General features: G+C 69.5%; 1 protein-coding gene across 2 annotated transcripts; it reads right to left on the bottom strand.

Annotated features, from left to right (window-relative positions):
• Positions 1 to 248: 248 nt before the first annotated feature.
• On the bottom strand, positions 249 to 7,525 carry TCEA2 (transcription elongation factor A2). 2 transcript variants are annotated; one of them, XM_041733144.1, is made up of 10 exons: positions 4,604 to 7,525; positions 4,432 to 4,494; positions 4,066 to 4,171; positions 3,086 to 3,176; positions 2,194 to 2,324; positions 1,922 to 1,978; positions 1,372 to 1,526; positions 1,154 to 1,300; positions 576 to 647; positions 249 to 457 (listed from the first exon to the last, which is right to left on the bottom strand). In XM_041733144.1, exons 2-10 carry the CDS (start codon positions 4,483 to 4,485, stop codon positions 449 to 451), a joined length of 822 nt encoding a protein of 273 aa, XP_041589078.1. In that variant the 5' UTR covers positions 4,486 to 4,494; positions 4,604 to 7,525; the 3' UTR covers positions 249 to 448. The 2 variants fall into 2 exon arrangements, with proteins under 2 accessions (XP_041589078.1, XP_041589077.1); XM_041733143.1 differs by having other exon boundaries at positions 6,828 to 7,524.
• Positions 7,526 to 13,680: the final 6,155 nt, after the last annotated feature.

The following is a 13,680-nucleotide window of genomic DNA, read 5'->3' on the forward strand; positions in this document are numbered from 1 at the left end:
CCCGTGTCTGTGCGTGCCCCTGCGTGCGGCCAGTCTGCCCCCGGGGTTCTGGAATCCCAGGGCCCCTCTCAGGGCCAGTGGGCTCTTCCCTCCATCTCTGTTCCATCAGGGCCAAGCCCAAGTGTCACCTGATTCCCAGGAGGAGAGTGGTCCCAGGGAAGGGGGCAGGGCCGGACGTGGGGCTTGGGGGACCCAGCTCACAGCCCAGGACTGCTGGTCCACCAGAGCCAAGGGCCAGGACAGCACGATGGCAAAAAGAAACATTTAATAATTTGGGGAAAAGAAAAAAGGTATACGCCAGGCGGGGGTGCCGGGGGCACAGCCCCGTGGGGTGCTCGGGTGGGCTCAGGGTGGGTCTCGAGAAGCTGTGTCTGTCGACAGGACGCAGGGAAGACCGCGGCAATGTGCTGGCCACAGCCCGAAGCTTCGCACACATCTCGAGGAGGGCTCAGCAGAACTGCAGCGGACGGATGAGAGGCGTCAACCCAAGACCCCCGGGACCCCCGCGGGCCCGGAGGCAGGGCTGCCCCGTTTCACATCACGAAGACCCCACAGGACCCCAGACGCCCACCTACCTTCCAGCGATTTCCACACTCGTTGCAGACAACGAAGGTGGTCATGGGCTCGTCAGAGCTTCGGGTCTGCACCTGCGGGGAGGGCTGCGGTGAGGGGGGGCCACCCAGGCCCCAGGGGCTCAGTCACTTGGAGCAGGTCTTCCCGAGAGTCACAGTGTGGGGAGACCATCCGTATCCTCGGGCAACGCTGGCATCGTAGCCCCTCGACCCCCCGGGGGACCCCACACCTCCTCTCCTCACCGGGGACCTCACCGGGGACCCCTGGCACATCTCGAGGTCCACATCCGTGTCCACCTCCACGGGTCTGAGCACAGTCTTGCGGCCACTGCAGGCAGCACACTGCCCCCACCCTCCTGCTTGGGCCCCCCCATGCTGGGCGAGGCCGGCCCCCCACTTAGAGCTCCCAGAGCAAAGCACCACCTGAGACACTGCTTCCTGGGGCCCAGGGCTGTGGGGCAAGGGAGGAGGAGCCCCAGCACCACTCACTAGGCGCGTGTGCAGGTGCAGGTGTGGACCCTGCCCCACAGCACCACGCACAGGTGCAGGCTCCGGGCGTGTGAGGTCACTGGGGCGCCCACCTGCGTGTAGGTACAGTTCTTCCTCCTGCACCTCCCGCAGGTGAACAGGTCTGTCTGGGTGCCCCCCGTGCGGGCCATCTGGTGCTCTCGGATGGCTTCCTTGGTCATCGCCTTCCGGATCTCCTTCAGCTCATCGCTGGCCATCTCCTGAGCGAGGAGCGGTGGTCCTTACCCGCTGCCCACAGCGGTGGCCCCTACGCCCCTGCAGCAGGACTCACCTCCGACGTCATCACAGCAATCTGCTGGGGGGTTATGACCCCACACAGCACGTTCCGCCGCAGGTCAGGGTTCTTAGCGTCCTTGAGGTTGGAGATGCGGCTCCGCACACGGTTTTTGTACTTCATGTCCGTGTTCCCCACGTCCCGGAAGATGCGTGCAGGTGTTTAAGGACCTATCCGGAGGCCAATACTGCTGCCTTCCACTCACCCCGGGGCCAGCGCAGGAGGCCAGCAAGGGCCTCCTGATGGGAGCCTGGCAGCTCAGTGTGCCCCCCACACCTGGCAGCGAGTGGAGGGGCTGCAGAGGGAGGGCCCCACCCGACCCAACCCTGGCCGAGGCCCAGCCCCAGGCTCAGAGCCCCAGTGACCCAGGCCCCCCCGACGGGCAGCATCAGTCCAGAGAGGGCCCTCCTGGTCAAGGGGGGAGCCCACCCAACTGACCCACTGCCTGGCAAGGGCACTGGGGTCGTGGCCATCAGGGGAAGCCAGGCCTGGCTGGCCTCAGACTCCCCCAGAAACCCCCAGACCCCACACCCTGCATAAAGGATATATTCCTCAATCTGGGCCGACAGGCCCTCGCAGTCCGCACCAACGGCCATATGATCATCTGCAAGAAGCAGCCCTGACTAGCTGCCCCCTGACTCCACCGCCGCTTCCAAACTGCCCAGCACCTGAGGCCCCAAAGACCCCTGCCCCCACCTGGCTCAGCTGCAAGGGCTGGGGGAGGAGGTCCCCGAGAACCCTCTGAACTCAGGCCGCTGTGGGCAGGCGGAGTCCAGCCCCCGCGGACTCAGGGTGCAGGGCGGCGGGCAGGGGACTCACGGTCTGTCTGCAGGGCGGCGGTCAGCATCTCACGGCACTTGTTGCGCACGGCGTCACAGGTGACGGGCACCGGGGGAAACGTGGTGATCCTTGGGGCCGACGGCACCCTGGGCAGCTCTGGCCTCTTGCGGCTGGAGAAAGACGGGCCCGCGCGGGGCACAGGCACCCCCGTGACACACCGGTCCCCAGAAAGCCCCAAACCCTGCGTCTCCCACCTGGATGCAGCCCATGCTCCTGCCCTGAGGGGACTGCCCAGTGGGCTGGAGGCAGGAACACCCACTGGGCGGGGCGTATCCCCAGAAGGGGGCACCACTGGGGCAGCCTCAACTGCAGGGGCCTCTGCCCTCCAGGCGGCCAGGACCGGGCCACCCGGCGTGGATGCCTCCCGACGGGCTGGGCACTCCTGGCAAGCCGCCTGCTGACCAGGCCGCAGGTACCCAGTCCTCCCCTCCCCTCACACCCCTGCGTCTCGTGACCCTGTGACCCCCACACGTCAGGGGAGCGGGGCCTCCTGGAGGGAACGTCCGCAGCCGGTAGATGAAGCCCTAGCCCAGCACAACCACCCGCCGCGCGCGGAGCTCGGCCCCTGCTGCCCCGCCACCCCTGCCCACGGCAAAGCAGCCTACGGCCACACCCACCCCGGAGCACCCCCGGAGCACCCCGTCTCCATGACTGCCCGCCCGTCTCCATGACTGCCCGCCCGGAGCACTGATAGGGAGAGGGTTCAGCGGCGCAGGACACCAGCTGAGGGGGCTCGGCCAGAGCGGAGCGAGAACCACGCCCAGGAGGTGGAACTGTGGGGTGGCCATGGGGGCCCCCGGGGCTCTCCGTGTGGCCAGGACCCTCCATCTGCCGAGCAGGAGGGTGCGCACCTGCCCCCCAGATGCGCTACCTGGGATCCTTGGCCTCGGGGGCCTCCTTGGAGGACGATGTGGGCGGAGGCCCGGCCCTCCTCTGCTCCCTGGCTTTGGCATCTGAAGCATCTGCAGGTGCCAGGAAAGGGGGTGCTGGCTAGTGGGGCCGGGCCAGGGAGGGGAGCAGATCTCCACCGGCCCCGGGACCTGGCAGCCGAGCCTTGCACCCTGGGGCCCCATCCTCCCTCCTCAGAAGGGCCCAGGAACAGCCCCCAAGCCCTTTCCTACCCCCGCACAGGCCACCTGTGAGGCCTCCCTGGGGTCTACCGTCCTGGCAGAAAGGACAGCCACCTGCCCAAAGTGACCCTGGTGCGGAGCCCCGAGTGACAGCCCCCCCAGAGGCAGCGCTTGAAACCCGGACAAAGCCAAGGTGCGGTCACTCCCCAGCTGGGCCTTGAGGGGTCACAGCGAGCGGCCGTCCGCTGAGCGCGTCCCCCACGAGGCTCCTGAAACCCTGGCCCGCACTGGGGACCGTCCCACAGGAGGCGAAGCAGCCCCGACACGGCCAGAATAAACACACTTGTGCACACATGGGCTGACGGCCACCCCGACTAGAGCCCCACGACAAACACCCTAAGGGCTTGGACGGAGCCAGGAAGGCCCAGGAAGGCAGAGGAAGGCGCAGGAAGGGAGGGGGCCCCCCCGGGGCCCCAAGGTGGGCCTGCTCGCAGCCGGCCGTGTCCCCTTCTCCCCCCGCACCCCTCGGCCTCAGCAGGGCCTCCTCACCTGCGCCAGCTCCCTCCAGGCCCCAGCCGCCCTGCTACTACCTTCAACTTCCTTTTCTCCTGCTCCCGGTGGGTCCCCTCTGCTCCCAGCCCCCCGCCTTCCCAGACCAGCTTGGGGCCCGGCGGCCCGGGCGCGGGGACGGCACCGCCAGCACCAGCACGCCGCTGACCGGCGAGGGCCAGCGCTCCCAGGATGCCCTGCCCGGGCGGTCAGCCCCGCCGCCGGCCCGCACCCAGGAGCTTCTTCCAGGACTTGATGAGCGACTTGGCCAGGGCGATGACCTCCTCGTCGGAGCTCTGCTTCCGCAGGGCGTTGACAGACATGCCGACACGCGTGGACTGCAAGGCAAGCGCCGGGGCTGGGGAGGCAGCCAGACCCTTCGAGGCTCCCGCGCGGCAGGGGCGGGCCCAGCTCTCGAGGTGCACACCCCCGCCAGGGGCTGCTGCCCCACGTGCAACCCAGGAGCCTCGGCAAGAGGGGGAGCCATGCTCAGATGCCCCCCGTCTTCCGGGGCAAGCAGGGCGGGGGCCTCCTCCAGGACGCACAGGCCCTGCCAGGCGCCAGGAGCCGTCCGGGCAGGAGGCGCGCAGGGCCCTACCTGCAGCAGGTGCAGTGTGACCGGCATGGCCTTCAGCTCCCGCAGCAGGTCCATGGCTCCCTCCTGGAAGAAGGGGGACCTTCATAAAGGGCTTCGAGGTCTCGGGGTGCACTGCCACCTCCTCCTACCCACGAGGGCGGGGGGCACCGGAAGTAACAGATTGGAGACCCACCCGGGGTCAGCTGCGCGGGGACAGCCAGCAGCTCTGCAAACTCAGCGCCAGGTCACTGACCAAACCACAGCTGCAGCAAACAGCTCCAAGGCCGGCAGCCCCGCCCGCGGGAGGACAGCACCCAGGTGGGGGGGGCAGGGGTGCTCACTGCCCACTCCAGGCCCAGACCCCTCGTGGGCCGCGCAGCCCCTCCTAAAGTACCTCATCACCGGCTGACAGGGGCCAACCCAGGCAAGGTCAGCGACCCCGGCTGAGGCCAAACACCTCCCCCATCACACACCCACCCACCCACACCCAGATTGAAGTCCCAGCAATCTCTCCAGGCCAGCCACCTCCCCCACCTTGCCCCTGCCCACCCAACACCTGTTTCTTTAGAGCCCTCCCCACATCAAGGCCCTGCACAAACGGGCTGCTCTCTCCACTCCGGGCTCAGCTTTAGGTTCCTCAACTGTGCCAGGCTGCTTGCCCCAAGACCCTTGCACCTGCTGCTCCCACTGCCAGAGAAATGCCTCCCAAATATCTGCAGTTCTGTACCCTCCCTCTTCCCAAATTTTATTCAGATGACACCTTGGTGAGGTCCCTCCTGACCCCATCCTCCCCCACTTTGCTTTCTCCCACAGATGCTTCACTTTTTAACATACTGGTGTGTTTTAACGTGTGGCTCTTTCCCTTGACATGAGAGGGCAGGAATCACGTGGCCCGGCCATTCGAGGTGGTGGGACCCTCGTGCCGGGCAGCCCAGGCCGCATCCCCTGCCGACTGCATGGCGCCTCTGCTCTGCAGCCCCCTCCACATCCCCCCCCCACCTAGGAACGTGCAGAGTCCAGCCCTACGGTGACCTCCTCAGGTAGGGGGGAGCGTCCGAGCCAAGGACACAGCGATGCTCACTGATGAGCTTCCTGTGGCTCCAAACCAGAGGCACAAACCCAGCTCCCAACTTCCCCATCACCGGTCCCCAGGCCTCCGAGAGCCTCACGGGCACCAGGCACTTCCTGGCCCGTGGGGCCGTCAACTCCTGCACCTCGGTCTCCACAGTGCTTCCACCTGGCCCCACCCAGCCCTCTGCGGGTTCCGTGACCCATCTCTGTCCCCACCTGGGGGGTGTTGTCTCCTTCAAGACAGGAAGCAGCTTCTTTCTTTGGTCATCACTGCAAACAGCTAGACTGTCCCCACCCCCTAGCTCCGCGCGGCCCAGGGCCTCCCAGGGACACGATGCCCGTGTGGGGAGGGGGCTGCTGCTTGCTGGATGAGTGGATAAGTGGGAGCCGGCCCCATTTCTGGCCCCAGCGTAGACCCCTGTCCAAAACCTGGTCAACAAGGACCCCAGGACAAGTCGGCTTAACACAAAAGAGTGTCCAAAGCGGCAGAGCAAGCGGACGGTCTGGGGTGGCTGCGCGTGACCGAGCCGCCTCCTCCACCCTGCTACTCGCTCACAGTCCCGGGGAAGAGCGGGTTGTGTGTGTGTAGCCTGTCGGGGAGCCAGCCAGGGCCCCCCAGCACCCTGAAGGCAGGTCCCGCCCACCAAGGATGCTTCCACGGGAGGGCACGCAGGCTGTCAGGGAGGGTCTCGGAGTTCAAGAGGGCCTGAAGTTGGAACCCCAACCCCCACGCCGCAGCACTGCCTCCTCCAGCCTCCCCGGCCCCAGCCCGCGGGGCCAGGGGCTCCATCACCAGGCCTGCCGGGTGTCAGGCCTCCCAGGGCTCTATCCCTAGGTCTCTAACATCTCCCCACTCCCCAGGCTGCTGGCTGGGTCCCGGCTAGGGAAGGGAAAGAATTTATTAGGGAGACCTGGTTGCTGTGGGGGGGGCAGATGGGGCACAGGGGCCTCTGCAGCAGGACAGGCCTCGGGCCTGCACTCGGAGGGGGCGGAGGGGCGGGCTGCAGGCCGCGGGGCGGGCGGGGCGGGCGGGGCTCTGCGGTGAAGGCCCGGGCCGGGCGGGCGGGGGCGGGGCCGGGAGGGCGGGGCACGGAGGCGGGTGGCAGGTGCGCGGGGTCCGAGTCCCGCGGGGCGGCCCCGGCCCGACCCCGGCCCGACCCCGGCCCGACCCGACCCCAGGGCGGCCTCCGCGGTGCGGGCGCGGGGGGAGGGCCGGGCGGCCCCGGGCAGGGTCTCCGCCGGGGCGGGGCCTCGTCCTGCCGCTCGGGGTCGCCCGGCCCGAAGGGTGCGGGGGTCGGCGGGGCGGGGCCCGGGGTCCCGGGGTCCCGGCGGCCCGCGCCCCTCACCGCACTCTTCTTGGTCACCATCTTGTCCAGCCTGCGGGCGATCCGCGCGATCTCCTCCTCCTTGCCCATCATCGCCTCGGGGGCAGGGCCCCCAGCGCCCGCCGCGCCAGCCTCGGCCTCCGGGCCCGGACCCCTGCCCCGCTCGTCGTCGTCGCCCGCACCCGTCGCAGCCGACGCAGCCCCGCCGCGGGCGGGAGACCCTCCGTTCAAACCCCCGGCCCCCGCGGTCGCCGCGCTGCTCCCTGGGACATGTAGTTCCCGCGGCCGGCAGCCTCGCGCGCTCGCCCCGCGCTGGACCACAAGCCCCAGAAGACACGCGGCTTCGCGTGGCTTTCTGGGATTTGTAGTCCCGCCGCGGGCCGCCGCGGGAGGCCGACGCGGACGGCCGACTCGCAGTCCCACAAGCCCCCGCGCGAGCCGGTGAGCCGGCGGAGGGCGCTGCGGTAGCGCGGGGCCAGCGGGCGTCCCTCCCGGACCCTCCGCCCGAGCATCCCGTGGGCCGGCTCCATGGGGCCCGCGAAGGCGCGTCCGGGTCCGGCCGTCCCCTTCTCCGCCCTCTTGGAGTCCTTCTCCCACCTAGCGCTGTGCTGTCCCGGGACAGCCGCGCCCCGCGGGAGACCCCGCACCCCACCCCCGCGCACCCCCACCCGCACGCACCCCCCATCCCTCGCACCCCCACCTCCACGCGCCCCCAACCCCAACCCCCGCACCGCCACCCCGAGCACCCCCACCCGCACCCGCAAGCACCCCCCATCGCTGGCACCCCCACCTCCACCCCCGCGCGCCCCCAACCCCACCCCCGCACCCCCACCCCCACCCCCCCCGCGCCCCTTGCGCCCTCTGGCCCACATGCGCCCCGAGCGGGGAGGGGGCTGCAGCCGGATGCAGGGTCTGGAAGAGGCCAGGGCCGGTTCCGAAGGTGCCAGAGGAGCCGGAGACGCCCCGGGGCAGCTGCCGGTGCGAATCCCGCGCTCTGCACTTCAAACCAACCGCTGACCGTTGTGCCTCAGTCTCCCCATCTGTGAAAGGAAGGTGGTCGTGTCGTCCGCTCACGGGGCTGCTGCCCCGGCGGCAGGTGGTGAAGAGCAGAGAACGGGGCGCGAGCACGTCAGTGGTCAGCTCGGCTGCTGGAGCTCCTGCGGATGCCCACTGCGCCCAGGTGAGGGTGGCCTGGCTGCCCGGACAGAGGAGCATCCCCTCCAGACCCCGCCCCCTTCCAGGTGTCCCTGGTGTGCCCTACAGTGGGGCTGGGCGAGGTACAAGGCAGGAGACGGATGTCTGTGTCCTGGGCCCACGGCCACTGACATGCAGGCAGGTGTGAGACCAGGCGGCAGAGGGGAGGACCAGACACCTGGGCTGCCAGGCCGCGAGCTCTCGGCGGTGCTGATCCGACGGAGCTTCTCAGCAGCCAAAGCGGAGAGGGCAGCGTGGTTACTTGTGAGGTTCCTTAGTCATTCTAGGAAAAGCAGGAACTCCTGAGAGCGAAGTTCACTTCGCCTTCAGGCTTTCCGGGTCGGAGGCGTGCACCCTGTGATGCTGCACACGTCACCGCCAGTTTGCACACCAGCTCTGGTCGTGCCCGGCACCGTGAGCTGGGGCCATAGCTCAGACCCACCCCAACCAAGCAGGTCTTTAGGGCCAGAATCCCGTGGCCTGAACGTGTGTGCAGCCTCCAGGGTCTGGGGACACTTGGGAAGCTGGAGCCACACACCAGGGTCAACCTGCTCTGGGCAAGACCAGCAGCTGGCTGGGGTCCTGTCAAACAGGAGCCAGCCAGAAGCCCGGAGAACGCGGCGGGGACTTGCGCTGGCCCCCGTCGCCCATAGGGTGCTGCCCGGGAGGGAGGCCGCCCAGCCAGGCCTCAGACAGACGGGGTGAGCTGATCTGAGGATTTATTTCTCGGAGCAAACTCGCCGTCGTGCCGAAGATCTCCAAGCACCACAACTGGGCATCCCGAGTTGCTGGGCTCGGCCACGGCTGCTTCCCGGGGCTGCACCACACGGGAGCGCGTGCAGACGTGGCCAGTGGGGAGCAGAGCCTCAGCCCGTACCCCTGGATCCTTCCCGTCGGCCTCCAGTGGAAGCATGTGGTTCCTCGGGCTGCGAATGAAGCAACGACCCACATCTTGCAGCAGTGCCAGGACTGAGCACAGCAAAGACCAGGGCCCCTTCCTGCCACCACTGTCCTGCCCGTGGCCCGGACGCTGCTGCCCACACCTGCAGCTTGGGTTGGGGCGCCTGCTGGCTCCCGCCTGTGGGCGTCTGCTTCGGCTCCGGGCTCGATCCGGTCCTGACGTCCTGACGTCCAGCCCTGCTCGCGGGGAGCCTGCTTCTCCTGCTCCCTCTGCTCCTGCCCTGCTCCTGCTCTCTCTCTCACTCTCTCAAATAAATAAAATCTTTAAAAAAAAAAATTTACTTATTTATTTATGATAGACACAGAGAGAGAGGCAGAGACACAGACAGAGGGAGAAGCAGGCTCCACGCAGGGAGCCCGACATGGGACTCGATCCCAGGACTCCAAGATGGTGCCCTGGGCCAAAGGCAGGCGCCAAACCACTGAGCCACCCAGGGATCCCCTCAAATAAAATCTTGAAGGAAAAAAAGAGCGCTTGGGTTTCCATATCACACATTTTAGGAAATACTTTGATAACCTGTTTCCTTTGCAACTCTATGAATTTTACTTTCTGTCCATTGCATGGCACCCACGTAAGGACACGGAAGGGAGCGCGAGCTGTCCGCTAAGAACCCGGGCCTTCCCTGCCACCACCGCGGGGGGCTCTTGGACAGCCACCTTGGGCCCTTGTCCCGCACGAGAAGCCACGTGGCCTCCACCTCCAGGGGCTCAGGAATGGGCCACAGAGGCCGCTGGATACCTGGTGTGTTCTGGCACATCTGGATGGAGGCCCCTGAGCTTGCAGATGAGGGGAGCCCAGGGCACCGGGGCCCTGCAGGGCGATGCCCAGGCGGCGCCCCCCCCCCCCCCCGCAATAGGAGTACCCAGCAGAGGGCGGGGCTGCGGGGCTGCCACCGGGCATCGCAGGAGTCTGGCCCAGGGTGATGGGGAAGCCGGAGTGGACGCAGCAGGGAGGGAGCTCCCAAGCCAGAGACCTGGGGCCACAGCCCCTCCCCCTGATGGGAGCCCTGAGCCCTGGCGCCCATCCGCGGGTGGGGTGGGGCCCTGCAGTGCAGTGGGAAGCCAGGCACTGGGGCCCGGATCGTTCCGCGGCGGTGTGGCCCATGATGAGCAGTGGCCTGTAGGTGGCGGGCGGGAGCCACAGGCCGGCGGCCAGCCGGGCACCCAGCGCCCCCCAGGAGGTCCGGCGGGGACGTACTGGGCCCTGGAGAGGGGCCCTCACCTGTGGGACTGCAGGTGGTCCCATCCTCGGGGGCTCCGCCTGGGGCCGCACTCAGCAACCCCAAAACTGTCAGCCTTGCACCCAAGAGACCCCTGGTCCCGGGACCCCTCATGGCCCCCCCGACCCCGGGAACCGTGCTCAGGCTGTTCACAGCCTCCCCGGGCCCCTCAGGGCCTGCCGCCTGCGTCCTGCGCCCGGGCGCGCCCCCTGGAGCCCCGCAGGTGAAGGCGTGCATTCCCTCTCTGGTGCCCACGAGCACCCCAAGTCTCAGGGGACACCTGAGGGTCCTCCCGCACCGGCCCCGGGGCCACCCAGGACTGTCCACCCGGTGTCTGTCCCGCAGGGACCACGCAGCCGGGACAACAGGGCCCTCCATGCACCCCGCGTCCCCAGCCCAGACACCTCACGCTCGCTCAGTAAGCCCGTCTCCCGAAGGAAGGAAAACAGCAGCACGCGGGGCGGGGGGCGGCAGCAAGGGACCCACACTCGCAGCCAGCGCCCAGCGCCCAGCCAGGAGCCCACAGACAGCCCCCCGCCCCCCCCCCGCGCCCGGGGGGCCAGCTCCGGGCTGAGGGCACTGCAGCCCCGAACCAGGTGCCCCCGCGACGGGGAGGGGGAGGCCCACAGGGACCGCAGAGGCCCCTGGGGCAGCCCCCTCCCCGGGCAGCCCGGCCCTGTCCCGGAGGCTCCAGGGGGATGTGGTCGGGACCTGGGGACCCCGCGGTCACAGCTCCCAGCACGCAGGCGACCACACCTTTGGCCCAGAGGCCGCCCCTCCCCCTCCTCAGTCCGGAAGCATCGGAAGCACAGGCCATTTACTTTTCTATTTGTGTCCCCCGCCCCCCGGCCCCCCAAGCCGGGCCGTGACCCCGGCAGGTCCCTGGCGCTTCCTCTCCGGCTGAGGTGGGGCTGGGTGGGCAGGGCCGCGCTGCCACACTGGGGGGGGGGCCCGCGGCCCGGCACCCTTCAGCCCCAGCGGCCCCCTCCTGCCACCTTGGGGAGGCTCCTGGGCCTGCCCCCCACCCCAGCGCCTGGGGCCGCCAGGGCTCTGTGGGCTGTGACCCCGGCGACCCCACCAGGCTTCCCCCTATTGGCCCTGTGGCGGGGACAGGGGCAGCAGCGGAGACAGGGGGCAGCAGCAGCCCAGCTCTGGCCTCAGTGTCTCCGTCTGCACAATGGGAAGAACTGCCCGCCCAGGGCAGCACCTCTAGGAAAGTCCCCGGCCCGCCCCCCTTGGCCTGGGCCCAGCCCCCCCAAGGCAGCACTTGGGGGGCAGGAGCTTCCCCAGGGACCGCCAGCCCCGCGGCTGTTCAGGCTCCAACAATGCGCTTCCCCCACACAATTCCCAGAAACGCAGCCCTCCCTGCGCTGCCAGCCAGCCTGGCGGCCACTCCACCCTCCCTGTCCCCTGGGCCCGGCGGCGCGGGGGTGTCAGGGGCCGCGGGTGCGCGGGAGCTCGGCTGGCGGGGCGTCCCCGGGGGTCCCTGAAGCAGCGAGGGGCGGGGTGGGCTCAGCAGTCCTGGGGAGGCAGCTCCTGCGGAGGAGGCGGCCTGCTCCGGGGCTGCGACCGTCCTGCAGCTGCCCAGGGCTCTGCCGAGGCCCTGTCCCCGCGGGGTGGCCCCTGCTCACGACTCTCCCAAGCCACCAACTTGCCTTCAGGGGAAGAAAACCAAGACCTTCCCAGGCCCCATGCAGCTCCGTCCACTCCCTCCGGCGCTTCGGCTCGCCCCACGTAGCACACCTGTGAGCCCGGGCCTTTGCACGTGCTCCGCTGGCGCAACCCTTCCTGCGCAACCCCAGCTCTTCCACAGGCTCCCTTCTGGGCTTGGATCAAAGGTCACCTCGCGAAGCCACAGGCCGGAGGCCCCACAGCCCGACCCTCTCCCACACCCGCGGAGCACACGCCGCACCTGGCGCCCCACCTTCTCCCGCTGCTGCACCTCCTGACCCCTCGGCCCCAGAGGGGAACTGTCCTCACGTGGCCAGGGCTTGGGTCTGTTTGTTCCCCGTCTGCTGGGACAGAACTGGGGGCACTGCAGATGCTCACAGCAAGCGAACGAGAAGGGGTGGGTCCCTGGGTCCCCAGGAACACAGACCCGCCCCCAGCCCAGGTGGCGCCCCAAGTGCCAGGGCCCCCAAAGCCGCCTGTCACCAAGCTCGGGCAGCAGAAAGGACGTGCATGGGGCACACGTGGGGGTCTGCTCCGCTCTGCACCCTTCCCTGGCCGCTGGGCACGGGCACCGGGCCCACAGGAGGGAGGTCGGGAGGCGCCACCCAGGACACACAGACACAGACACACGGACAGGACAGCCTGTCCGCTCCTGCAGGAGCCCGGGGGGGGGGTGGGGGTGGGTACAGGGCTCGGATTCGAGCAAGGCAGCCACGGCAGCCACGGCAGCCCCGGGCCCAGACCCCAGGCCCCCAGACCGGGCGGCAGGGGGGCGGCGCTGGGGGCAGGAGGCATAGGCCGGCCACCGGACGGCTGGACAGACAGAGTGTCTGGCGCCTGCTCAGCCGGGCTGGCCCTCGGCTCCCTCCTCGCAGCTGCGGCCTTCCTTCCTGAGCCGCTTCCTGGCTCCTCCCTGCTGTTGCCACGGAAACCCGGAGCCGGTTCCCATGGAGCCCCCGCTGCGCCTGCAGGGGGCCACACAGCTGGCAGGGACCCCCCCACTCCCGGCCACGGCCCCCCCCCCCGACTCCCGGCCACAGCCACCCCAACAACCGGCCACGGTGCCCCCAGACACCCAGTCATGGCCTCCTGACACCTGGCCACAGCCACCCTGACAACTGGCATGGCCCCCCGACTCCCGTCCACGGCGCCCCTCCAACACACGGCCACGGCCCCCCTGACACATGGCCATGGCGACGGGCATCTGACCGCCACGTGGGACCTGGGGCTCCCCATCACGTTCTCACAGCCGCCAGGCCCCGTGCCGTCCACCCAGAAAGCCCCCCAGCACCTGGGGGTGCGGCACTCCCTGCGGTGCCCTGGCCACCGCCCCAGGAAGCCAGAAACACCCCCCGACAGCCCTGCACCCCCACTGCTCAGACTGGCAGCCGGTGGGACCCCCTGCCCCAGCAGACACCCTGGTTCCCGCAGCGCCCAGTCGGCCTGCGGCGGGGGCCCACGGCTGGGGGACCACACCACACAAGTGACCCCCGCGCCACGCCCGCTCCCTCAGGCCCCCACCCCTACCTTTCCCCAGGGGCCAGGCCCCCCGCATCCTGGAAGCGGGGTGACAGGCCCAGCGTCCCAGGGCTGAGGGCGGGAAGGCACAGGCCACCCGCCGTCCGGGGCCCAGACCCAGTGTCCCCCAAGCAGGCCTGCAGCGGGGGGGGGGGGGGCATGCACACGCCTCCAGGCCATCGGGCAGCCTCCTCAGAAGCCCAGACCCCTGCTCGCAGGTTGAGGCTGACCCTGCACCTTGTCCCCCCGCCCCCTGCCCCGGCCACGAGGGGAGGAGGAGCAGCCCCAGGACCGCGGGCCCAGAGCCCCGG

Source organism: Vulpes lagopus, chromosome 18, assembly GCF_018345385.1.
Source record: "Vulpes lagopus strain Blue_001 chromosome 18, ASM1834538v1, whole genome shotgun sequence".
NCBI lineage: Eukaryota > Metazoa > Chordata > Mammalia > Carnivora > Canidae > Vulpes > Vulpes lagopus.